General features: G+C 38.2%; 1 protein-coding gene across 5 annotated transcripts; it reads left to right on the top strand.

Moving 5' to 3' along the window:
• Positions 1–25,316, top strand: PRPS2 (phosphoribosyl pyrophosphate synthetase 2). Of its 5 annotated transcripts, XM_033053486.1 has the most exons (9): positions 1–170; positions 9,340–9,523; positions 12,105–12,125; positions 17,313–17,411; positions 18,457–18,581; positions 18,842–18,976; positions 21,070–21,243; positions 24,019–24,178; positions 25,037–25,316. In XM_033053486.1, exons 1-9 carry the CDS (start codon positions 49–51, stop codon positions 25,127–25,129), a joined length of 1,113 nt encoding a protein of 370 aa, XP_032909377.1. In that variant the 5' UTR covers positions 1–48; the 3' UTR covers positions 25,130–25,316. The 5 variants fall into 5 exon arrangements, with proteins under 5 accessions (XP_032909377.1, XP_032909380.1, XP_032909379.1 ...); XM_033053489.1 differs by lacking the exon at positions 18,842–18,976; XM_033053488.1 differs by lacking the exon at positions 18,457–18,581 and having other exon boundaries at positions 18,825–18,976.
• The last annotated feature ends 403 nt before the right edge of the window (positions 25,317–25,719 follow it).

The raw sequence follows: 25,719 nt of genomic DNA on the forward strand, positions 1-25,719 counted from the left end.
GCTCCCCGCAGCCCCGGCCTCGCCTGCCCGCCCGCGCTCGCCCCCGCCATGCCGAACATCGTGCTCTTCAGCGGCAGCTCCCACCACGACCTGTCCCAGCGGGTGGCGGACCGGCTCGGGCTGGAGCTGGGCAAGGTGGTCACCAAGAAGTTCAGCAACCAGGAGACCAGGTGCGTGTCCCGGCCCTTGCCCGCCGGCGTCACAGACACACCGCGGGCACCACACTGACACACCGCTGAACACACCACTGACACGCCGCTGAACACATCGCTGAACACACCACTGACACGCCGCTGAACACACCCCCGCGGCTGGCGGCGGGTCCCGCTCCGGTGTCACCGCCCCGCTGTCACCCGCGGCTGGCGGCGGGTCCCGCTCGGTGCGTTCGGATGGCTCGGCGCAGGTGCAGCCGCGGTGTGTCCGGTGTGTCGTGCCCGGCCCTCGTTCCCCCCGCTTGCCCCCGCAGCGGAGGTGTCCCGGCTGGTGCGGCCCGGTCCGGGAGCGCTCCTTGGCCGGAGCGGGGCTGGCACGGCTCTGGCCGGGTGAAGAGCATCCTCCCTCCGCTGCGGGGGCAGTGGTGTTTGCGCGGGCAGCCCGTCTGCGATTCAGGTGCATCCCTCTGCTTGCAGATAATTAGCTACGCAGTTAATCAGCTTAACTACCTAAAGATAATAAAGAAATAAGTCTTTGTTTTATAAACTGCAGTGTGACATGCAGTTTTATAAGTAGGTCTGCATACAGGCAGGTATAAGACCAGGATGGTGATGCTGGATTAAAAAGGGTCTAGGTCAAATTGCACTTGCAGAATTTGTTGTGACTGGTCTTTATTTTGCATTAGCAGCCAGGTGTGTGCGGTGGGCCCATTACAGCTTCTGTAGGGCTGCACTCCCCAGTGCAAGACTGATGGTCGTGCATGAGAGTGCTACAAGTTGCTGTGATAGCCTTGGCTTACTCCTGAAAGTGCAGTCACACCAGGTTCCTGGCCAACCAAGCACAGAAGGTGACTTTGACAACAGTGCAAAAAATCCTGTGTGAAACCATGAGGACAGCTTGTTCACCTGGAGTCTGAGAATGCATTTGCCAATGCTTTTTCTGTCAATATCTCTTTACTTCCTGACTACTTGTCATTCTAGCTTTCTGACCCACATATTTAATTTGCTCAGTTTTAATGAAGAATTTATATTGAGGTGGCTTGTTCACCCCATGAGCTGGTAAGACTGCAGCTGCTTCTCTGTATAGGTATGTGAGTCTAGGCTGCCACAAGTTCTGAAACACTAGTTCTTGCTGTAAGTAGCTGACTGGTCTCTGAAGCTCTTATATGTTTATTTTTATCTGTTCTTATTCTGAATCTCCTGAAAAAGCGTGTTTTCATTGCTTCCTTTGAAAGATTAACATGATGTGTTCTAAAATTGCTCCCACAAAGCTTGTCCTTCTTTTCTGTCTACATTTTTGCATTCTCAGTGCAGTTGCTCTTGTTCTAGTTATGCTCACTGGCATTACTATAAACCCTTTTCCATTGGTGTTTATGCAATCTAATGTTTGCACACTCTAACTCTTCTATTCATTCCTGATTAAATGAAAGCTTAAATCTTCTCTCAATTCTTTCCAGCTCCATACTCACTTTATTGCTCTTTGATCTCCTTTCTGCATGATAAAACTTAACTTGTGTATTTGGTTGCATGACTTTCTTGCTAACTTGACTAATTTTTTTTAATGTTTGTTCTCCGGAGACACTTGTCTTAATCTGTGCTTTAAACATAGCAAACAGCAGAACTAAGCTGATTTCAATTTCATCCAAGGTAGAAATTTATCTCCACAATTTGCATATTTGTTTTATGAGTTAATTAAATTCAAGGCTTCAGAGTACACCTATTTTTCCAGGTATGGAATATTGTCTCTACCATTGAAAAGAAGGTGACTCAGTGGTTCAGCTAATCTAGTAGTGCCAGTTTATTTTTGAGACAAGTAGCAATGTAGTACAGATATGCAGAGTGTATTTATTAGAAACCTCATTTCTGGTTGCTTCTGTTGCAACATGGCAAGGTTGACATTCTCTTTTAATTCTTCCATCCCCTGAACTAAAATGCCTTAATATTTTAAATCTTTAAGTGTTTGGGTTTTATTTTGGTTTTTGTTTTGTTTTACAATTTCCTTCTTTTGAGAGTCTAATTTGAATTTCCCGTTTCCCCTTCAGCAAGTAGAGTTGTACCCACTATACAATATTTCAAGTAGTTTTTTCCAATATTCTTAGCAGCTTACACCAGCATCCTTCTAGATGTTGACTTTCCAGTTTTCTAGACTAATGTTCTTAATAAAAAAAAAACCAAACAGCAATAGTCGTAAGAAGTTTACTTTACAATGTATTTGAAATTAAACTACAGGTTAAATTGATACTTATGCAGAGGAGCTATTTCCTGAGGCATCTGGATTTTCAGTCTGTCTTTACTGTTAAGTTGTATGTATAAGTAGAAAATGACTTCTTCCTAGATATAGTGACTCCAGCCCAGTACTTTTTTCTTTGTTTTTATTCCATTTTTAAATGTATAAACAAGTGTATTGGCATTATGAAATACACTTGCAGTATTGCAGAATGCTAAAACCTCACAGTTAAAAAGCTCAAAGAACCTTAAACCTTCTGGTGGCACTCCAGCAATCCCCCATGCAAACAGATAAGCCTGGGCCTGAGGGTTAAACTCTTGCTTTGTCAGATCTGTTAAGTTAGCAAGTTGCACAGAAGATTTACCTTTTGTTCAAAACTGTTTTGCTGTTTGCTGCTTCCCCTTAAATATAAATGATGTGTAAATTGATAAATGTGTGCAGCCCCAGGCTTAAATACTTGCAAAAGGTCCTGGAAGCCTTTTTCTTGAGAACTGTAGTCTGGCTTGCAGAATAGAGTGGAGAGAAGAGTTATTAAATATTTTGCATTATATTTCAAGTCAAGCATCTGTAAGTGGGTCTAAGAAACTGATGCTGAGTTTAGACAGGGATAGGACCACCTCTGACAAACACTGTGGCTAAATAGCCAGTGCCTGTATGTTTACATCTCCAGAACATTTAAAATGGGAAGGACTTCTCATTTTTCTGTACAGAGACTGGTGTATCTAGCAATAATATTACAGTCATCTTCTAATTTAGGCAATCAATATTATTTCAGGTTGGGTAGATGGTAAATGTGATGTCTGTGCTGAGAAGGTGGAGGAAATTGCTAGTAGACTCAATCACTGCTCCATTTTTTTCCTCCTTCCCTTTAAACTATGGAAATGCTTTCCTTCAGCTGGCTACTAAAGTCAAGCAACCCTACCAAACGCAGCACCAGAGCTCCTCAAACTCTGGTTGTGGATGATAACTTTTATTATGCATAGCCTGTGTCAGTTAAGTGCCAGCCACAGTGTCATGGTAGGAACTTGGGTGTCACCACCTTATTTATCTGGCAAAATCATAAGGGCTGCAGTGGGGGCTTAGTCAGTTTTATCTTCTTCAAACCCCACAAACCAACTGTCATCAGCAGTTTTAAGGCTGGAGGAAGAAGAAAGGAATGGAAGTTCTTAAACAGGGATGGCTGTTGTAGCCTCAGCATCATGAAACTGTTGGACTGAGGTGTAACAGATGCATACAGATATTAACGCTCTGAAACTTTTTGCAAAGTTGTCTTCAAATACACTGAGGTGGCATTTAATTAGAGTTGCTGCACAATTGAACTCCAGTGCAGACACTTTTGGTGAATCAATTGAAAAAATATGATTAAATTTATTACTTTGCAAATTATTTTGTTTTCCTACAAAATAGGGTATTCTTCCTTCTTTAAAGACTATTTATTCTATCTCTGTCCTTGAAATACTTTTTGTTCTCAAAATGGGGAAACTACTCATAGATGACATTGTTCTGCACACATTTTTCCTGGTGAGAGATGTAAGTGCTACCACCTATTCCTGTGAGGTTCCTGGCTTCTTGCTCTCAGATTCACTGGCTGAAATTAGTCTTGTAGATTTTCTTGATCCATGAGGAAGGAATTGAAGTCTTGCCTGGCACATGTGAATTTGAAGTGTTCCCACCCATAGGCTTATTCAGCTGCTGAAGTTAGACTGTTTCAGAAACATCAAATTAAAATGAATGTCATTTAGCTTTTACAGAAGGAAATGTGGAATGACTGCAAAGGGGCATTGTCTGCTCCATGGGAAAAGCTGTGCTGTTGGTATGAGAGCCATTTTCTGGCGAGTAAATTAAACTGGATATTGTGGGCTGATATTTGATCTTGGAATTTAGGAAAAAGTAGCTGATGTTTCCCTGGAGAATTCATTCCAGGATGGATTTGAGTCTGCATTTCACACTAAGTGGGGAAATTAAACCAGTTTGTTCCATGAAGTAAATAACTGAAAAAAATCAAGAGCAAACATGGAAACTATTACCTTAGGGATTTACAATTTGTCACCTGTTTTCCTTCTTATTTCCCATCAGCATCCTTGTACTGCAGTTGTCTCAGATGAGACATGACCTCACTGCAGCTCATGTAATCTGGTTCCTTTGGGTTCAGCTGGTATGTAGCCATGAGCTGTATCACCCTCACTGAGTAGATGGTTATGGTGTTTGCAGATTTCTAATGATGGAATGAGCAAGCACAGCTCACAAATTGGTGTTAGAACAGTTGAAGACAGTAGGGATTAGGGACACACTGGGATGTGAAGTTGTTCATACTGCCCAGCTGCTAAGCAAGTGTTTCCCAGCTGGGCTGGTTGTGGTCTGCCTCTCGCAGTGGGGGCAGCTCTTCCCCTCTCTCCCAGCTCGCTTGCACTGTCATGAGCAAGAGGAGGGTGGAGAAACAGATTTTACCAGCTTGGTTGAAGCAGGTAAAAATTGTTTCTGGACTGCACTGTATGTGTTAAAGCACTGTATGTGACTGTATGTGTTAAAGCCACAACAGTGTTTTGTTTGTGTAGGGGATTGAAGATGCAGAAAATATGGCCACTTATTGCATTGTTCATTTCTTTGAATTGGAAAAGGCCCCAGATCTTTAAAGCTTTTGGTTTGAGACTTCCACTTTTTTGACATAACCATATACTGTGCACTTTTATCTCTGTGTAGATGCTAAACATTAAAAATTAAAAATCCAACCCCCCAAAAAAAAACCAACCTCAAAACCAAAAAACCTCAACACCATTTATTCCCCCACAAAAAAACCAAAAAACCCTGATATGTGTGAATAATGGCTGACAGTGTCTAAGGTGTCCTTAAGTACAGTTTGCTACTCAACCTTTGAAGAGTTTTTGCACATGTTCAGGCTTGTTAGACATTTGTTTCCAAATTTTGAGGGTAGTTTTTGGACTGCATGTTGTTAAACAGAGAACTTGCTCAAGAAAAGGTGTTTTCCTCTAGCAGTGGCAGGCTGTGTGCCAGAGTGGAGGGTAGCAAGATATTTCCTATCTTCTGGTGTTTACCATACCAGTGCTCTGCATTAGAACTGGGCAGTTGTTAATGGAGATATTGTAGGGAGTTTGTCTTGGAGCTGTTAATCAAAGTGGTAGAGCCTGGAATTGAAGGGAGACTGTGGGTGCCAGGATGTACGGGTTCCCTATAGACTTAAAACCAACTCTGACATTTTTATTGTTTCTTTGTTGCTTTGGGCTTTGCTGGTACCCACTTTATGTGACATCATGTCAGTGGAAATATTTGCCCAGTGAGTTGAAACACTTGCATTGAAAGACTTTACTCTGTGAAATGTGCTCCCCAAGGTAAGAGGTCAAACACACCCTGCTGCTCAGTGCTTGCCATTGGCTGCGTTTCAGTGAATTGCAAACTCAGCATGTGGATTTGTTTGATCACTCTTGAGGTATCGATTCACTTGCGCACTGTATGAGGACTCTAGACCTTCGTTTTTGACCTCTTCTCTGGATATTGAAAAGGCCTGATGTACACATCTACTTTATTAGCATCAAATTTGCTTGAGAAGTCTTAATTTTTATAGGTACGGCAAGAAACTTAATCTGCTGTAGTTATTAACAAAAATGCATAGAGCCCTTGCAAGTGTAGGATTTGAACATCCTAGCTATGTATTTGCATTATTTACCTTTGTAGTCTGGCTCTATATACTTTATCCCCTGTTTTCCCACAGCTCGTTGGTTTTTAGTTAGGATGCAAAAATTTGTAATTCCTATCACTATATTCATTTGAGACTGCACCATAAATCTAGCTCAAAAGGATCTCAATCTACTGTTAGTTCTGATTCTGACTTTTGCTTAATGGATGCTTGAACCATTGAAATATGTTTGTAACCTAAGTGGGTTTTATGCTGTGTCCTTATTTCATGGCTATTAGTCTGTCCAAGTTTCTACTTATTAAATTGAACTCTCAAATGCACCTTTGAAAGTTGAAGGCAGATACCAACACCTAAACTTGGTATTCATCATGTCCTGTCTTAGGTGTATTTTTCCCATTGGAACCTTGTGCTTCTGGAGGCCATGCAGCTGGTTCAGAGTTAATTATTCTTGTGGGCTATCGATTTTTGTACATTTCCATTTCAAACACAATTGTGTGGTGTCAGGGCTTTTAATGTACAGGTTCTGTTGACTCTTCTTGAACAGAAATTTATTTAAACTGTTACCAAATAGCTGAATTTGATTAAATTGCATAAAACAAACAGAGCTTTAATCTTGAAGCAAAAGCTTGGTTTTGTGTCCTTCCTCTGTGTCCTGCCTATGTGAAATTGTTTAAATAACCTCACAAACAGTTAATAAGGTCATGATATAGATGGAGGAATTTAGTAGTAACGTTAATAATTGTCACAGAGTTTGACTGCAGTTAGCTTAGTGTTGTCTAATGGCTATTTCAAATACAATATCCAAATTCTGAAAATTTTGAATGTTTTTGAATAATATTTTTAATATTTTGAATATCATAAAATTCAATACAACACCTGATTCTATAGTTTATAGTCTCATATTTGTTGCCTGAATATGGAAAAAAAAAAAAAAGGGACAGGGGCAAAAAAACCAAACCAAAACAACCCCAAACTGCCAGTTCCTCACTCTCCCTCCAGTAAAAAAACAAAAACCAAACCCCCACCAATGTGGTTAGCACAGACTGTATCTGATGGAACACTTGCAACACAATGAGTGGTTATCTGTTGCTCTCTGGCTCAGGGAAGGTGAAATAGGTAGCTCTGTATCTGTTGGTTGAGTCCACACAATACCTCTCAATACCAATCTTTGAGAAGGTAGATAATAAGAGATACTGATCTGTTGTTCAGCTCTCCTTTGTTGGCTGGAAATGTGACTATTCACATTTGTGTGTAACAAGTATGTCATTCTGACCTTAAAAACATAGCTACACTTACTTTTCAAGTGCACCAAGAGAGAAAGAAGTAGCATGTTTGTTTTCTAAGTTGTTTGCAAGATGTTTACTGGTAGCCCAAGACCATAAGAAAAAAATACAATTAATGACTGGAAGAATCATTATTTCAGGTCCATGGTATTAACCAGACCTATACTTATCTGAAAATATATTCTCTGACCTTGTGAAAAATGTTATTTTTTAGTGATGTGCACAGAAGTGACAGTTTTTAAAAAGGGTAAAACAACCCCAATTGTTCTTTCGGTATATAGTGAACATTAAGATCATATACTTTTGTCACTCAGCCAATTTTTTTCCTAGTATGTAATGTTAAACAGTTAAATTAGCTATTCTATTTTTTTTTCCCTAAGTAATACAGTAATTTTTCTTTGGGCATAGTCCAGCAGTGTGGTATGAGACAACACTCATTATAAAGCAGGTCTGTGTAACTGCTGAGTCAGGGTGAAATTTGATTTTTTTTTAAGCGTCACAATAACCACAAAGCTGTAATAATGACTGAGACCACATCTGTAAGCTGGTGAGTAGACTCCTCCCGTGGAGCTGGATTTGTGTTCAGGAGGGCTCCTACTTTGGCCTGGCTAGTTTTTCCAATTGCGTATCACATGTATACATCTTGCTGAAAGAATGTTATCTTGACCAAAACTTTTCCAGTTCCAAAAAAGGAAAACAAACTAAGAAAATATTTCAATCAAAACATATTCTCTGAACAACCTTATTACATTGATCAAAAACTTAGGGAGGTAATAATTTTGTGACTAATAAATTGTGTCTTTGTGGAATGATGAAAGCATCCAAAAGGTTTCCTGACATATCTGCAGATGATACTCTCCCTGACCACCTCTGACCACCTTCCAGAGACCTGAAGTTTGGTGATTTGCTTTCTTTTGACCTTAAGAAATGCTGCTAGTAGCAGATTCTTAGGCAAAAAATGTATTCAGTTAAGGAGAAAAATTAAGTCAGGATCTTTATATAGCTTGTTTGGGACAGCAGAGAACTCAAACAGGGGAGCTGAGAGCATGCACTCAACTATCTTGATGGTGATAAATGTGTGCTTATCATTAAGATGTTTAAAAGCAGTAAATTCCTTTCTGTGGAAAGCTCGTGAGTCTTAGCACCCTGGGAGCTGATAAACAAAACTTGTTAGGACTGTGTTTCACTAGTGAGCCTCAGCATTGAAGGACCCATTAGAAAAATTATTCTACCCACATCTGGGTCATTTGGATGGTTTCCAGTCAGAAATGTCTGCTTATTTGTGTCTTGGGTAAAGATACAACCTTTTAAATAAGGGTTTGATATATTCCAGCATTTAATGACTGAGATTAACATAGTAGAGCATGGATTTGCAAGGTCTGATCACTTAATTTAGGAAGTCTGTATGTTTCATGTGCATTGCACATTACAGAAAAATTAAGGTCTTCTGTTATATGTAACTTTTGGAGTAACAGATGTGAAGTGTTAGTGTGGTTCAGCAGTAGATGTCTTTTGCTTGGATCTAGAATTGAGAATGCACATTCAACCATTTTGTTTCATTTTTCGTATTTGTTTTTAAGCTGAATTTAATTTTTGAATTCTGTAGTGTGAGCAGTGATTGATCCCAGAATTTGTCTTGAATCTAGATACTCACATAAGGAACCAAAGCATGTAAGCCCAGTCAGCAAATAGGGAACAATTGACACAACATGAGAGTTGAGCCATGGTGAGCTGTTGATTAGCAGCCTTCTTAGTTTTTCTGTTAGTGTTTTTAAAAGACAAAACTCTTTACTTGAACATCATGGTGTAGATTTTATAGCTGCTGGTTGGTGCTGACCTGATGAAGACCATCCTGGCTTATATTGAATCAAAATTTCTATAAAAATAATCCTGCTCTAAATAGGAAGTTTACAGAAAACCTATGGCAGTTTGTTAAAACACAACTGGATTTTTTCTCTTTTTTTTTTTTTTTAACTAATGCATTTGCAGTAATTTAAGTGTTGAAATTATCATCTGCTCTTTCAGTGTAGAGATTGGTGAAAGTGTAAGAGGGGAAGATGTGTATATTATCCAGAGTGGCTGTGGAGAAATAAATGACAACTTAATGGAGCTACTCATCATGATCAATGCTTGCAAGATTGCATCATCCTCCAGAGTGACTGCTGTAATTCCATGTTTTCCATATGCCAGGCAAGATAAGAAAGACAAGGTAGGTAAGAATTGCATCATTTTGGAAGGCTTCTGTTCAGCTTGCTCGCTTGAAATGTTTGGAGATTAATAACTTTCATAAACATTTAAGTGATTTGAAAGATTGGATTTTTTTCCCCCACCATCCTTTTCTCATGGTAAAATGTTCAGTTATTTTATCCACAAGTGAATGAAGTGAGACAAGAAATTAGTTTTTGCTTGTGTTTTGATAATTGACATGCTAAAGTAGGTATATTCTATGTGTGTGGTCTTTTGCAGAGTACTTTGCTAGCAAACTACATTTTATGGGATTGTTTATCCTGCTTTTTCAAAGTTTTTTGTGCTTTTTAATCCTTATTAATACAGAGAGTACACCTTTTAAAGCATTTTAATTGCATGGAATTAAATTCAAAATGCTGTAATTGTGTAGGTAGGTTTTATCCTATATGGTTAAACAGAGAAAAATGGAAGGAACTGATAAAATCCATAGTACATAACAAAAATTAATAAAAACATTATTTTATGCTGCCAGACAGATTAAAAGAAATATATCTGTAATAATTATTTTGATTTATGAACACAAAAAATTGTATGGGAACCCCATAAATGCTCTAATGATTTTATTGCCCTTTTCCTGAATTTTATCTGTCATGACTGATAAATATATCAGTTCAGCCAAGTTGGTAACACAGTAACAAACCCTCTATGGGAAGAGGGACAGATTTTAAAAAATGGAAAACTAGACTTTCTATCTCTACTATAACCTTCCTTTGATAGGTTATATGAATGGTACTTTTACCTAAGATCACTCGAAAAGAAGTAATTAGAAATGTGAATTTGGCTTTAAAGATTGGATTGCAATGGTTGTAATTTTGGAAATGGTTTTATTTTTTGAAATGTCTCTTCTTCCTTTAAATGGACTGCCTCCTCTCTTTCATGGTGGGCATCAGGCAAACCATTCTGCAAACCTTCTATTAGTGTTTATATTCTTTTAGATAAAAAACATAACAGGAATTAAGAAATGGAGAAGCTAAAAAATAGCAGTTATTACAAAATATGTAATAGCCTGTGATATCTAAGAACAAAACTAAAACTTTATTTTTGGTGTATTAATTCTTTAATGCAGGCTCTGTAATACCATTCTACTACTATGAAGGTCTACTTGTTATAATTCCAAAAATGGAATTCAGAATTTTTAAAGTAGGACCCCATTCTTTGCCTACGTCTCTTGGTACTTCATTTTTGCTGTGTTTTGTAGTGGATGATGCTTTCCCTTGATCAGAAGGGGTGCAATACTTTATATCAAAAGCTCTAAAGTTCAAGATACCTTGAAAAAGGGTTCCAGTAAGCATTTTGTTGAAAAGAAGGGAAAGCATCTATGTATTGATTGCCCCCTTCATATTGAGAAATTCTGAGAAGTACCATCCTCTAAGTTCTTGGTGTGGGAAAAGTATGAGTATATTCCAAAATTTCCATGCATCTAAATTGTCTTGTCGAGGGTACCCACATTCCATGTGGCAGACTTCCAGAGACATTTTAACCTCCCGGTATGGTGGCACAGTGCATGCCACCCAGAAGCATTTTGTATTTCAGAAATGCCATCTGAAAATGAATAGCCTAGGAAAGTGATTTTGATTAATAGAGATTTTGAGGTGTTTTTTTTTTCCCCAGACTGTTTTGTGTGTCACCGAGTTCCATAATTGTAGGCAAAATTTTTTGTTGTTGTTATTGCTTGTGGGAGTTTTTTTTCCCCTCAATTTTGCAATTGAGAAAATGTTTGCTGTCTTTGGAAATTAACCTTGGTAGTTGACCTCCATGTTGCAAAATAAGCTATAATACAGCTGTCAGCATTGGGCAGTTTATTGACATGGACGTCTTTCCTCCTGCTTGCATCAGATCTCTTGGTCTTTGACCCATCGTGAGTGCACAAGCTTTGTGTGCTGCCTGAAGTGTCAGTAAAGTGCCAGCCATTTTCTTCCCATGATTGTACACAGATTTTCTTCTGTGGTGAAAGACGTTGCTGTAGTTTGCTTGACTGTGAACTGAAGCAGTATCATCTTCAGTAGATGGATGTTGTTTTCTAGTTTGAATTTAAGTTATTGACTTTAATTCATTATGAAGTGGACTGAGTCCTTGCTGCTTAAAATAACCATGTATTTGTCATAGCTCTGGTGCAGTTAAGATTCCTGAGAACAATTAAACTGCTCTTCATATATTTACATAAGGAAAGGGCCTAATCTACTTTGAAAATTTTAGTACTAAACTTGGACTATCTTTAAATTGAGAAACAGAATTTTTTTTAAGAAAAGGCTTACCAAGAATTATAGAAAAGTCAGTATGTTAATTTAGATTCAGTCAAGTGCTGCCCTAAACCAGACTATTTCTGATGCACAAGCTAGCTAAACTTAAAAATAGCTCAAATGTTTCTGTGCTTTGACAATAACTGCACTTAGGCATCCTCTAATTATGCCAACCTTCCAAGCTGTGGGCAGGACACATTTATGTAGGATGCTGCAGAGATGCCTTTGAGATAAGTTAGAAGTACAGTGACAGGTGAGATTGGTGTTCCACAGCTCATGTAACTTTGTTTTTTTGATTTGTAGAAGGGATCCGTGGAGCGTTGGGTAGGTATATTTTATTTTTTTTTTAATCTAACACTACGCATTTCCATTAATATGGCCTTAAAGGGTGAAACTTGCTGGGTTACATTATGTTTAACTAGGAACATTTTCAGTTTCACTTCTTGATTTCAGTTGTGTTTCACCTAGGCCATGACAGTAACTCTGGAATAATTTGCTATAAGAAAACCCCTAGATTCTAGTTTAAAAATTATTTCAACATTCAAGATAATGGCTGTCAATTTCTGAGGCTTCAAAGCATATCTCATTTTTTTTAATTATAAATTTGAGTTTTGCATTAGTGAACATTCAGTATCCATACACTCCACAACTGGCTTTCTTGGAAGTGAAAGTTCCAATTATAAATCTTTGGGCTTTCTTTGATTTCCTTTTTATTTTCCGTTCAGTGTGCATGTGATGAATATTGAGCAAGACAATTTACTAAGATGCTTAAAAGCAACAGAGCTTTGATCTTGATGGACAACTTTTACTTTCAGCTATGTGTCCCTTGTACAGTTATTCTTGTGAGGTTGTTTATATGGATTCCCCCTGCCACTGGTAATTCAAGTGATTTTTTTTAACCATTTAGTTTCTGTACATAATCTAATGCTGCATTTCACACTACTAATTCTGAAAATAATCTAAAATTACATCAAAGAATTGAACAATGGATACTGTGAATCTGTGTTCATACCCCTCTCATCAGAAGCAAATCTTACAAACTACTTTATAAGGAAAATCATGAGTTCTCATCCACCTTTGTCATCCAGATTTCTGAATAATGAGGCCAGGTTATCTGAGGTTCCCATTAATGTACTTTTTTGATTTTATAATAATCTTTCATTTGTATCACGTTGTAGTACAAAACTTAGTTTCTATGCAAGCAAGCAAAGCTGAAATGTGTCATGAGGGTTTTCTTTTAATGCACAATTTTGTGTAAAGGGAACTGTCAGCTGCAAGCTTCTTTTGTCTTAATCTCCTATTAGCCCATTCTTAAGAAACAGGTACTGGTGTCTGACTATCTTTCCTTCCAAGACCCTCTGTCCACCAACATGTAGGCAGTCTGTGATGTATGCATATCTGCTAAAAGAAGTTACCTAGTGGTAAAACATCAAGTTCTTCCTTCTGGGAAGGCAGCCTGAAAGGCCAGCAGCTGAAAGAAGTACCAACTGGTAACGTATGCATTAGTATGGGGCACAGGAAAGTATTTTATTTGGGGCTTTTTGTGATGGTGATACTCATGATACTGATACATGAGACAGACAGAATGGTATCCACATTGAACAGAAATGAAAAAAATTTTACAAAATTTGGTGTGCTGGATGGAGTAGAAATGCCCAAACCATGCTCTGAAATAATGTAATTGCCTTTAGCTGCTAGCTAGAACTAGTTACAGTAATGTCACAACTATAAGGTGCACCCTTTTGACTAAAATTTTGGTCTGAACCTGGAAGTGTGCCTTATACTCCAGAGCGCCTTATATATATGGACGAAGTTCGGAAATTTGCCAACCCAGAAGTGCGAGCTGTGAGCCGAACCGCATGGACCCGTGGGGCTCAGTGGGGCTGGGCACATGTCCTGGTTTGGAGGACAGGTGTCTGCTAAGAAAGGCAGGAGCCTCTCTTTGAAATGGAGAATGTAAATGCCCTTCCTCCAAATTATTATAATTTTGAAATTAAGGGGCTCTCAGGCAAAGATATGGGAATTATGAATAGCAGTTCTTTAATAGGAAAATTAAGATAGAAATACAGTACTGCAAGGAAAAAAAAACCCAAACACTGACAAAGTGTCTTGGGTTACAATACAGGATGTGATCAAAGTATCTATTCTATCACCATCTGTTGTGACCAGGTGGGGCAGTGATCTTTATCTCTTTGGGAGATATTCTGCTAATGGGCCATCCATTGAAAACAGGCGGGGCATTGTTCTTTATCTTTGCACCCCCCATCCTTCCTCCAGGGAGTCATTTTCTGCTAATGGCCCATTGAGCCCCACTGTGTGACTGATAAAATTACTTTATCCCATTGAGAGTTGCTCCAGCCAGGGGGGAGAGCCCAGCTTTTCCTACCTAGATAAAAAACTGAAATTCTAGAAAACCAAGTAGCCCTTTCTCTACTGGACTCTAGGAAAAAAACCGAGATTTCTCCACATCACCACTAGACCTCTGGAAGGAAGCTGCACCTTCTACAAGGCCACTGCTTCAACTGAACCACATCTGTCACTGCAGGAGGATGCAGCCACCATTTAATGGGACTGCTACCAACACCCTGCCTGACGGGGTGTCAGGTTGTACTCTGACTTTGTCAGGGTTTGGAGTTTGTTTCTTTGTAGTACTGTATTTCTGTTTTAATTTCCCTAGAAAAGAACTGTTATTCCTAATTCCCATATCTTGACCTGAGAGCCCCTTAATTTCAAAATTGTGATCATTTGGAGGGAGGGGGTTTAAATTCTCCATTTCAAAGAGAGGCTCCTGCCTTTCTTAGCAGACACCTGTCCTCCAAACTAAGACACAAAGTCAGAGCACAACTTGACACCCTGTCAGGGTGACACCCGTCAGTCAGGGTGTTGGTAGCAGTCCCATTAAATAGTGGCTACAGTCCTCCTGCAGTGACAGATGTGGTTCAGTTGAAGCAGTGATCTTGTAGAAGGGTGCAACCTCCCTCCGAAGGTCTGCCAATGATATGGAAAAAAAGTCCGGTTTTCCTCTGGAGTCCAGGGAAAAGAGGATGACTTGGTGTCCCAGAATTTCAGGTTTTTATCTAGGTAGGAAAGGCTGGGCTCTCCCCTCTATCTGGAGCAACTCTCAATGGGATAAAGTAATTTTATCAGTCACACAGTGGGACTCAGTGGGCCATTAGCAGAAGATAACTCCCTGGAGGAAGGATGGGGGGTGCAAAGATAAAGAACAATGCCCCGCCTGTTTCCAATGGATGACCCATTAGCAGAATATCTCCCACAGAGATAAAGATCACTGCCCCACCTGGTCACAACAGATGGTGATAGAATAGATACTTTGATCACATCCTGTATTGTAATCCAAGACAGCACGGCTGGCGCAATTGTTACTAATTCATTACTTTGTTGCACATGGATCCTTGCTGCAGAAAAAAAAAATGCGCTTTATAGTCCGGTGTGCCTTATATATGGACAACATTTGGAAATTTGCTGACTCATGGAGGTGAGGTGTGCCTTAGAATCTGGTGCGCCTTATAATTGTGAAATTACTGTACTTGTTTTTACCAGTGGGACTGGTCTGGTTTACCGTTTTCTTTTCCTTTCTCTTCTGTTTGAGCTGACTCACCTGGCTGTTGGTTCAGACAAGTCCTAGTATACAGCTCAAGGGAAGTGTCTAACCTGGAAGGACAGGATAGTACAATCAGGAGAGCAAAACTCTCATTTCAGCTTTACCTGTTAGTCCAGCTTAGTGGAGACATTAAACTAGATCTTTGCAGAGAGCAGGTAAGAGAATAGAATGAAAAGAACAGGTAACAAATTTTTCTTTTGTTAGCTGTTAACAGAGATTTGAGAATATTTTGTAGTCCAACTTAAAAAAGATGCTAAAATGAGCTGAAGTGACTAGGAATTCAAATGGCATGAGCAAAAATTTGCTACTAATAATGGAAATATCCAGAAGAGTTTGGACAACTTACAGAACTGAAGAGCAGCGTTGTCCTCTGTAAATGGAAAATCAACTGTGCTGAAGCACTAATAATGATAAACTCTTCTGGGAGTGATGTGTATTTGAATTGTAGAGATCTAGGGAATGCTGGCTGTTGCATCTGCTCGCTCTCTCTTGCACAGACAAAATGGTGGTGATGTTCTGTGAAACACAAGACCCAAAAGGGATGGTTTTCAAAATGAAGAATTTCGGTAATGATGGTGATGAGCTTGATCTGGCCATAAAACAAGACTAGAGTATCTCAGTTTCTATTCTGGAAGTGTGCTGTCAATCTGCAGGTTAAAACAGAAATGCCCAGTGTCCACCTAAACTAGGAACAGTTTTGATGAAAATGCTGGCTTTCTGATAGGACACAGATGGAAAAGCATCCAGGCTAAATTGTCAGTGATTCAGCTCATTGTCACTTATGTCCTTGAGCATCAATGGAAAGAAAGCAGAGGTACCCTGTAATTGTGTGTATGGGCTGGAAGGAGAGGAGGTTCCTAGGAGGTGAAATGAGGCTGTTTGATAAAGAGATGTAGCAGGAGAGAATACTGTGCCAGCAGAAAACAGTCTGATATTGAGGTGGAAACTACTTGCAGTTCTGCCTGCATGCTATTGTTATTGCTAGCTGTTAGCCTTATTTAAAGATTAGCAAAAGAAAGTAGGTGGTTTTGTTTAGTGTTTGTTCAGAGTTATTGTTTAGACAATAATAAGACAGAGAAAACTGTCTAGGAAAACATAGGTTTTCACAGGGCTTAAAAAAATGAAAAAAAACCTTGGAGTAGCTAGAAAAAAAAAAGTGGGGTATCCTCCAGTCATAGTTTCCTTTTTTTTCTTACTTGTTTATTCTGCATCCTTGATGCTTTAAAAGACCTCTTGACATTGGCATTAACTTTTCTAATATTTATTCTTCTTTCATTCTTTCTGCTTCAGATTTCTTCATACTCCTCTGTCCCTTTTGGGAGTTCTAGACTCCTAATTGCGTTCAGGAATTAAACATAAATTTAAAAAAAAAAGTCAGTGTAAAAGACCCCTGCAAACAAGGATCTGCTAAAACTTTACTGTGTTATGAAGAAATGCTTGATACTAACATTGTTTTAAAGCAGTGTTCTCAAAAGTTGGGTTCATTTTGCCTTTGATCTTTGGGTTTTGCAATGTTTTTTAGAACAAGATAGAATTGTGTGTTTATGGAGAGTAGAGGCTTAGAGAAATAAAGATTGTCTTTCTGCTATGAAAAAGTTAGCTGAAAACTAAGTAGAAGAATTGGAAAACTATATCCCAAATTTTATCTCTTTAATACAAAGCATTATTAAGCAGACTGTGCAAACTGATTTAGGTAGTCCTAAATGCTTTACTGAATTTCAAAACAAAACCCTCTTAAAAAGATTGACAGGCTGGTTTGGCTAAAGTTCTGAAGTTTTTCATACCTAGATTCCAAATACTCTAAAGGAAAAAAATAACTAATCTTCTAATTCCTTGCATCTAGTCGAAATATATTTTTAAAATGTAAACATTTGTGCTTTATTCCTCAGAGCCGTGCACCAATCTCTGCAAAACTTGTTGCCAACATGCTGTCGGTTGCAGGGGCTGACCACATCATCACCATGGACTTGCACGCTTCTCAGATCCAGGTAACTGTTGGTTCTAACCTGCTGTTGTGCTTAGAAGATCTACTGAATTAATGTGACAAGCTGATGGGAATTCTCTGGGGTTTTGGTCATTATTTGGAAAGGCTATGTACAGAACTGTGAGGTTTCAGAGAAAGTCTTACTACCGGTTTCTAATTAAATTCCTTTTTAGGGAGAGACCAATCTCGATTTTATGGGGTGATTTTGCAGTTCCTTCAAATATTTGTGCATTGGAGTCTTCAGTAGAATTTGCCAAGTCTAATGTAAGATCTTCCAGAACATAAAATATCCTGGCTTGGGGCAAATTCTCTTAATCTTAGCCTTGTCAGAGATTACAGTGTTGCCCTAGGTAGAGTTTTGTTGTTACAGCCAAGGGTGTAATATTTTCTTAAACTAAGTGGAGATGGAACCTGGCAACCCTTATCTGGCTTACTGCTGAATCCAGCAAATCACAAAACCTTTGCCTCAGACACAGAGCAGACATAATTTGTCATTCTCATGTGTACCTTGTTTTAAGAGAAATTTTTTATAGAAACAACCTATCTTTCACTTCTGGCACTCTATTTAATCAGAATTTCTTATTATGCTAGATGGCTGTCACATAAATAAAAAGGTCTAAACCAGATTTCTTGTTTTTACAACTTGTACAAAGATTCCATTTTAGTTTGAATCCTCTCCATGTTGAAATACTGCTGTTAATGTCAAGCAGTTAAAATTTATGGAAGTTGAGTATTATTCACTGGATTTTTTGAGAGCTTTTCACTAACATGAATTTACTTGAGTGCCTGAAGGTAATAATCTTTTCTGATTTTTATATCAATTGAGAACATCTGTTTTCTTTTTCACTACTCTGGGTGATATTTTTGAAGACCTTAACATTTACTTGACTTCAGCAGCATTTGACAGTAGTATCCAAAGCAGAATTAGACCAGTGTAAAATACTATTTAAGTTCTACCATTCTTGAAAGGCAAAGGCTTGATTCTTTGCCTTGTCTTTGTTCTGAAGATAGAAACACATATTCATGAAACTTTTTCTCTTTTGGACCAGGGTTTCTTTGACATTCCAGTAGATAACCTGTATGCAGAACCTGCAGTCCTGCAGTGGATTAAAGAGAACATTCCTGAGTGGAGAAACTGTATCATAGTCTCACCTGATGCAGGTGGTGCAAAAAGGTACTCTACAAACCTAAACCGATTAGATTTACATACAGTTTGTGGTTTATGATCTAGTTTGTGTGGTCTTCTATATTCCTCTATGAATTTTGCAAGATACAGGGTGCATCACTGATGAATCCAGGTGCATTGTAAAAACAGAACGACTAGTTCTTCCAATGCTGTTCATGCTTGAAAACATTCTGGAGCTTTCTATACTCTAAAGAAGATATTTTTCTCTCTCCCTGGATATGGCCTCATTAGCTGAATCCCTCCACCAGAGGGAAGAGATTTTTCCTGCTGCTTGCTTCTTTAGTCAAGTTGCTGCACCTCTTCTGCTTCGCTCTGGAATTGCCTAAGCTTCCCTTCTCTGTCAAAGCATATGGCCTATTCCCACTGTACCTGCTGGCATTTAGGTAAGAGCTTGCTTGACTCATATTTCTTTTTTTCTTTACATTATTGCATTCTAGATGTAAACCTGCTGACCCTAAGTTTTGCGCTACAAATACTAGAAAATGGGAATGAAAGTTTAAGCGGAGAAGGGTAAAAGTAGAAAACTTAGTTCATTGGAGGCTTTTTTCATTCACAGCATATGTTACTCATTTAGCAGACTGTTTTATTTGGTATTGATTGGGCATAAACCAATGCCAAATCTCAGAAGCAGACTGGCTGGTGAGGTCATAAAGCATGCCACTGAGGCAAAATGCTTATTGTCAGGTTTTATTGCTCATGCTACTGCTGCAGAGGGAAAAAAGACAAATGAAGTTAGGCTCCTGTAAACCCATAGCCCATAATTTAAATGTCTGAAATGGAGTATGGGGAAAAGTGTGAAAGACTGTCATAATTTGATTTTAATTGAAGTCCTTCAGTCTATTGTGAGCATTCATGTTGTAATGATTTTTATAGGGGGCAAAAAACTGAGAACTCCTAGTTGCTTCTTTTTAGATTAATCAAATTAAGGATGTGAAGAACACAGAAAGCATTCTAAAAGATCACTCAGTTAAATTTCTTCGTTTGTTTCTATGAGGATACTGTTATTTTTGCATTTGGTTTTTATGTTGGTTTTGTTTTTTAAACAAAATGCAATCTTTGCTTAGAATTCAAGTCAGAAGACAGCATTTCTTCCCCTACCAAATATTTGTGCATTATCAAATTAATCATAAAATTTTATTTTTCGAAGATCACTCTTATTGTATTTAATATAGATAGTACAGTCTATCTTTAGTATCTTTCTGTTGTAATGCAGCCAACAAGCTTCTGGTGAACCAGAGGTAGATTTGGCTTCAATGAATTCATAGATTCTCCTTCACCTCCAGTAATGAAATGTAAAGAAAATTGTTTGACCTTTCCATTTAAAATATGTAGAATTTTAAAATAAAACTTAATAAAAAATTAATCGAATATGAAAATTGAACATGAGTTATCTTATAATTTAAATCTGTAAATATTAATTTAAAATCAATCAATTTTCTTGAACTCATTTAAAATACTTGAATTCTCTCTTGTTTCTCACCACTTGCTTGTTTTTTTTCTGCAGCTTATTAGATGTTGCAATTGAAATAAGGCATGGAAATTCTATTGCTATCTTAATGCCTCTGAGATATTGAGACTTGCTAGGAAATTACACTGTTCATAAAAAATGCCAAAATTTGTGGATTTTTATTTATCGTCCATTTGTTGAAATGCAGTGACTGAAAGTTCCTTATTTAAGTGGTAAAGAAACAAAACTGTTTTCTCTATGAACCATGCATGCTACTAACCTTGTAAACAACATTCTACATAATGTAGTCTAAAAAGGCAAGCTACAAGGTTGCATCAGCATTTAGAAAAAAACCATGGAATTGTTTATTCCTGTCTCTTTATACCTAAGAACTTTATTATTTTAAACAAACTGGAAAAAAGCAATCAGAAGGCTGTAACTAGTGAAGTTTATTATTGGGAGTTTGGCCACCAGAGGTCACCCTGAAGAGTTTTAAAAGATCTTTGTCAAGCAGATGTATGCTAAGGGAATTATTAATGGAATAAGCTACTTGATTACTAGTCAAGTACTGTGGAAAGAATTATTAATCACTATTAACTTGGTTTTTTTCCCTTTGGCTTGGTTTTAAATCCTGCAATGGTATTTTTCAGTTAGAATGTTAAAGTGCACATTCCCGTAGGCTTAGAATTAACTTCCCCCTACTTTGAATTACCTAGTGTGACTAGTATTGCAGCAGCTTAATAAGAGCCTGTGAATAGCAGAAATGTTTTCAAAGCCAGCCACTTAATGACAGAAAACCAAAATCAACTCAATTAAAAACTCAATTTTTGGGGTATAGTTTAAGACACTCTGGTTGTATATATTAGCAGTGAATTAAGATTGTTTCTACTTGTCTCATTCCTTGCAAAATTTTCACTGTGGTAATTTGCCAGAAGACAAAAACTGTGTTTAGTGACAAATACATCTCTAGATTGTTTTTTTCTTTTTAAATAGTTCTCTAAATATGCTGTATTTCTTCCTGTAACTTAGGGTTACTTCAATTGCTGACAGACTGAATGTGGAATTTGCTCTCATTCATAAGGAAAGAAAGAAGGCAAATGAAGTGGACAGAATGGTCTTGGTTGGTGATGTGAAAGACAGAGTAGCAATTCTTGTTGATGATATGGCTGACACATGTGGCACAATATGTCATGCAGCAGACAAGTAAGTATTATTATGATCTGGGCCACTCTCTCACTGCACAGCTGATAAATACAATTGTCTTCAAAGCCTATAACCCACCCTGACCTCTGTAGTGTGAAGTCACTCTGACCTTGTGTCAGTAGGTCCCAGTTCTGTGATTCAGCTGTGTCCTTCTTTAGAACTTGAAATTGAGACAATATTTAAAGAAATATATGATTTGTACCTAGGAAGAACACAGAATAAATAAAATATCATATAACTTGAAAAGGACTTGGGCCATCTAGTGCACTTTACATTTCCAGGGCAGAAACAACTGCTCAAAAATCATTCCCTCCTTGAACCTCATCATGGAACCTTTCCACTCTCCTTAGGCAATCTTTCTCAAAACTTTACTGGACTTAACACTGTATTTTTGCCAGTGTCCAATGCAAATGTAGTATTACTCTTCACTGTACGTCTTCAATATAAAGCTACTTGTCCTTTTCATCTGGGGAGGTGAGCGGAAGTTTTCCTGTCTTCTGTCAAAGTTGGTTGAAGAGTTCTTGTTTCCCTCTAGACTAGAGTAACTTGAGTTAGTTCAGTCTTTTCCACAAGGTTTGTAGGCTTCTGTTCAGCTGTGATGCCTTCTGGATTCCTTCCAGCTGTTCTGCTTCTTGAAGTGGAGCTTTTGAATGTAGACCCACTATCCTAACTAAGGCTCTGGCAGTGCTAAGTAGAAAGGATTATTTATGGGTTTCCTGGTGCCTTTATGCAGGTTCTTTTCAGGTCAGTAGTAGGGCTGGCTCATGTTCATCTGGTTCACAACCAGCACCCCCAGGTCCTTTCCCCCTAGGCAGCTTTTCAGCCACTCCTCCCCAAGCCTGTAGCACTGCATGGGGTTGTTGTGTGGGACCTAGCACCTGGCCTTATTGAACCTCCTACAAAAGACCTCAGGCCATTGATCCAGCCTGTCCAGATCCCTCTGCAGAGCCTTCCTGCCCTCAGTCAGATCCACACCACCACACAGCTTGGTGTTACCTGCAAACTTAACTGAGGCTTCACTCAATCCGCTGATCCAGATCCCTGATAAAGATGTCAAATGGATTTGGCCTTAGGGGAACCCCACTGGTGACTGACTGCCAGCTGGATATAACTCCATTCCCACTTTCTGGGCCCAGCTATCCAACCAGTTTTTTCCCCAGTGAAAAGTATACCTGTCCACAAGCTATGAGATGCAAATTTCCACAGGGGAATACTGGGGGAAGCAGTATGAAAGCAACAAGTGGGCTAGACATTGTTCATGTGGTTTGAAGTAAAGAGAATCCCATGAGTTTACAGTCTTTAGTTGCAGACTTGCTGTTTGCACCTGTATGAAGGATGCCAAAAACTCATGGAAGGATTCATATAGTCTTGTTTCTAATCTTCATGGGAATTGATGAAATTTTGCAGAGATGTTGTGTAGTTGTTTGCTATCTGCATTCTAATCTATATGACACCTCAAAGTATTCTTCTAGGCTGTGCCCTTTGCAGATCAAAATCACAAATTGCCTAACCAACATTTTTTAATACTCTTGTGCATAGAGGAAGTTAATTAATGTCAAAAACCTATCTTTCTTTCCTGTTTTGGAAGAAGCACTCTATATTTACCTTCAGTACATGTCTAGAGACCAAATTCCAAAACTGTCAATCACCTTCCCTGTATCTGCAGTGTTCACAAAGAAAGATGCTTTAGTGTCAGTGATGCTACCTTGTGTCATGTTTTTGGCATGAACTAGTGCTTTTCACTAATGTCAAATCCAGGTGGGATGTACTTTGTGTACAATTTGACTTGTGCACCAAAATACTCCCTAGAACTCTTTTTGTCTCAGCACCTAGATGCATATCAAGCAGATGAACTAAGAAATGTATTTTCAGATAGAACAGATGAACTTGCTGAAGTGCAAACTCAAGTACTCACACTTGGTACACACTCACCCTGTTGTAATGGGTACTCCTTGTAGGCTGTGGGTACTAAATGTAGTGCAGAAAATGACCAGAAAACTGTAATTCTGTTAAGTCATTAAAGATGAGATGATGTTTCTGTGGTTTTGCCTTTTTTTTCCCCCTGTCTTATGCTTTTTCCTGTGCCTTTGGGATGATCTCATAAAATGCCATTCCTCAGAGCCTCTGTTTCTAAGGCTAGAGAAGCAGGTACATCATAGCTGAGCATCTGGAGGCATTGAGGCCATTAGAAACTAAATTAGGGTATTTTTACTCATTCACAAGGTGTCCTAGTTCTTTGATTTATACTTTTTTTCCTCTTCATGCATCACTTCACTGTGTGCTTGGATCAGCAGCACGTCTTCCCACAACCTTGCAGAAAGCTAGGCTTTTAATCATTAACATTTCTTCTTCCTTAGAAACTCCTTCCAAGCAGAACTGTTTGAATTGCAAATGAAAGTAAAGGTGGACAATAATGGAGGCACGATAGAGTTGTGAATGCTGCCATCCAACCTACTTATTTTTTCCTGGTTAAGATAGAAAGCTTATACTGGAGTTCATTTTTATGTGGTGCTGGTATAGTCACAAAAGTGCAGTGTTACAGATCACTATCCCTGCTGCAAATAAGAACTTTAACATTTAATTATAATTTTTGTTGGGCATTTTTCTGAGACTATTCAAACTTTTTCAGGTTATTCAAAAATCTGAATTATTTAGTAGATATTTTATATGTAGGACTTTGTAAGTAAAATGTATTTTAGAGACTTGTATCCAACTTCATCCATAACCATATATGTAAACATGTCTCACAGCTTGCCATTTTTGGGTGTTCTACAGGTTAATGTCTGCTGGAGCTACTAAAGTTTATGCCATTCTGACTCATGGCATATTTTCTGGTCCTGCCCTCTCTCGGATTAATAATGCATCATTTGAGGCTGTTGTGGTAACTAACACAATCCCCCAAGAGGAGAAAATGAAACACTGCCCAAAAATACAGGTACAGTGGTGTTCTTATGTCATTTCTTTAGACTCTGTATTTGACTGCTCACTGGTGCTAGAATTGTGCCTTGAGACAAAATTAATATTCTTAAATACATTGTTTGCAAAATGTTTTGCTAAAACATACTAAAGAACTGTTTTGAGGGGATTCAGGTAATATAATAGAGCATTTAAAAATATTTGGTATTTGCCACAACTTGTGTAAGCTTGATTGTGAAAGACAAATGTAAAATTGACTGTTTTTTTTTTCTTTTTTTAATCAATATTAATCGTACAATACTTGCATGTAGTAACTTCATTATTCTGTTGAGGAGGCCACAGAAGTCTTAGACAACTTAAATTATTATTTTTTTTTTTAAAAACACAAATGGAATTGTTCCGGAAAGTCATGTGTCCCATTTGGACATTTTCCTTAGTGCACAGTGGAGGAAAGCATAAAAGATTGAGGTTTTGAATGCATTATTGGATTTTTTTAAAAGCTTAACATTTGGTATTTATTGAAACAAGGCAAGCACTTAAAAAGGTGTACTTCCTTGAAACTGTATTTATGTCAAGCAGACACTGCCATCTGATGGCAAGAATAGTGGGGCTTTTTGACAACATGCCTTTTGTCAGAAGTATTCAACAATAAGACTGTTCAGTGATCCTAATCAGTGTTTTCTTACTCAATTTTTTGAGTTCTTACTTGGTATTATTGCAGTTTTTATGTATATGTTCAATGCCTAAGCTTTAATGTTATATTACTTTCTAGAAATAAAAACTACAAAGGTAGATGGAAGGTTTGTTTATATGTTTGTAAACCGCATAGTTTATCACTCCTGGCATGCCATCAAAGTTTTCTTAATTTTTCTTTCAGTTTATTGACATTTCCATGATCCTGGCAGAGGCAATTCGAAGAACACACAATGGTGAATCTGTGTCTTACCTGTTCAGTCATGTCCCCTTGTAACTGCAGGGGATTACACTGCATCTTTGCAAAGGTCTCTTAAGCCAGCACTGTTTTTAACGATGCTTATCAACCATGAGAAATTAGTATCTTTGTACAATTCAAGAGCTTGTATGTTTAATTATTTTATTTGTCTTGTAATTGCCATTTGTTCTCTGTAAATGGGCAATAAATCTCCATCTTGCAGAAACCTTTTGAATTCTCTTGAGAGTCTGGAAGTCTTTTCTATGTGTTGTTCTATGTGCCTGTTCTCACATCAGGCTAAGTGCTGTGTCAGATCAGTTTTTCTATGCTGAACTGGAAACTGTTCACAACTCAACAGGATGTATACATGCATTCTCTGTGTTATGCTAAATTCTACAGACCTGAGTTTCTTGTATCTATTAAACTGTTGGGAAAACAGCTGGGGTTTTTTTGTTTGTTTAAGTACCATGAACAATATTTTGTAAGCCCTAACAACATGTAAAGGTCATGTTAATTTTGAGGAACTGTTGACATACACATGTTTGATACACTTGATGTTCACTTTTTTCCGCACAAGGTATTTGGGGCTGCTGTTTTCTTTTGTAAAGCTCTCGTCACATTAAATTGTT

The sequence above is a fragment of the Catharus ustulatus genome, chromosome 2 (genome assembly GCF_009819885.2).
Source record: "Catharus ustulatus isolate bCatUst1 chromosome 2, bCatUst1.pri.v2, whole genome shotgun sequence".
NCBI classification, from domain to species: Eukaryota; Metazoa; Chordata; class Aves; order Passeriformes; family Turdidae; genus Catharus; species Catharus ustulatus.

Bases quoted from the DNA above. Each gene is read 5' to 3' on its own strand.
- PRPS2 (XM_033053486.1), top strand. From the start codon at position 49: ATGCCGAACATCGTGCTCTTCAGCGGCAGCTCCCACCACGACCTGTCC. The intron at 18,977-21,069 runs GTAAGAGCTTGC...CCTGTAACTTAG, and splicing joins CTGTACCTGCTGGCATTTAG to GGTTACTTCAATTGCTGACA. The intron at 21,244-24,018 runs GTAAGTATTATT...GGTGTTCTACAG, and splicing joins ATATGTCATGCAGCAGACAA to GTTAATGTCTGCTGGAGCTA.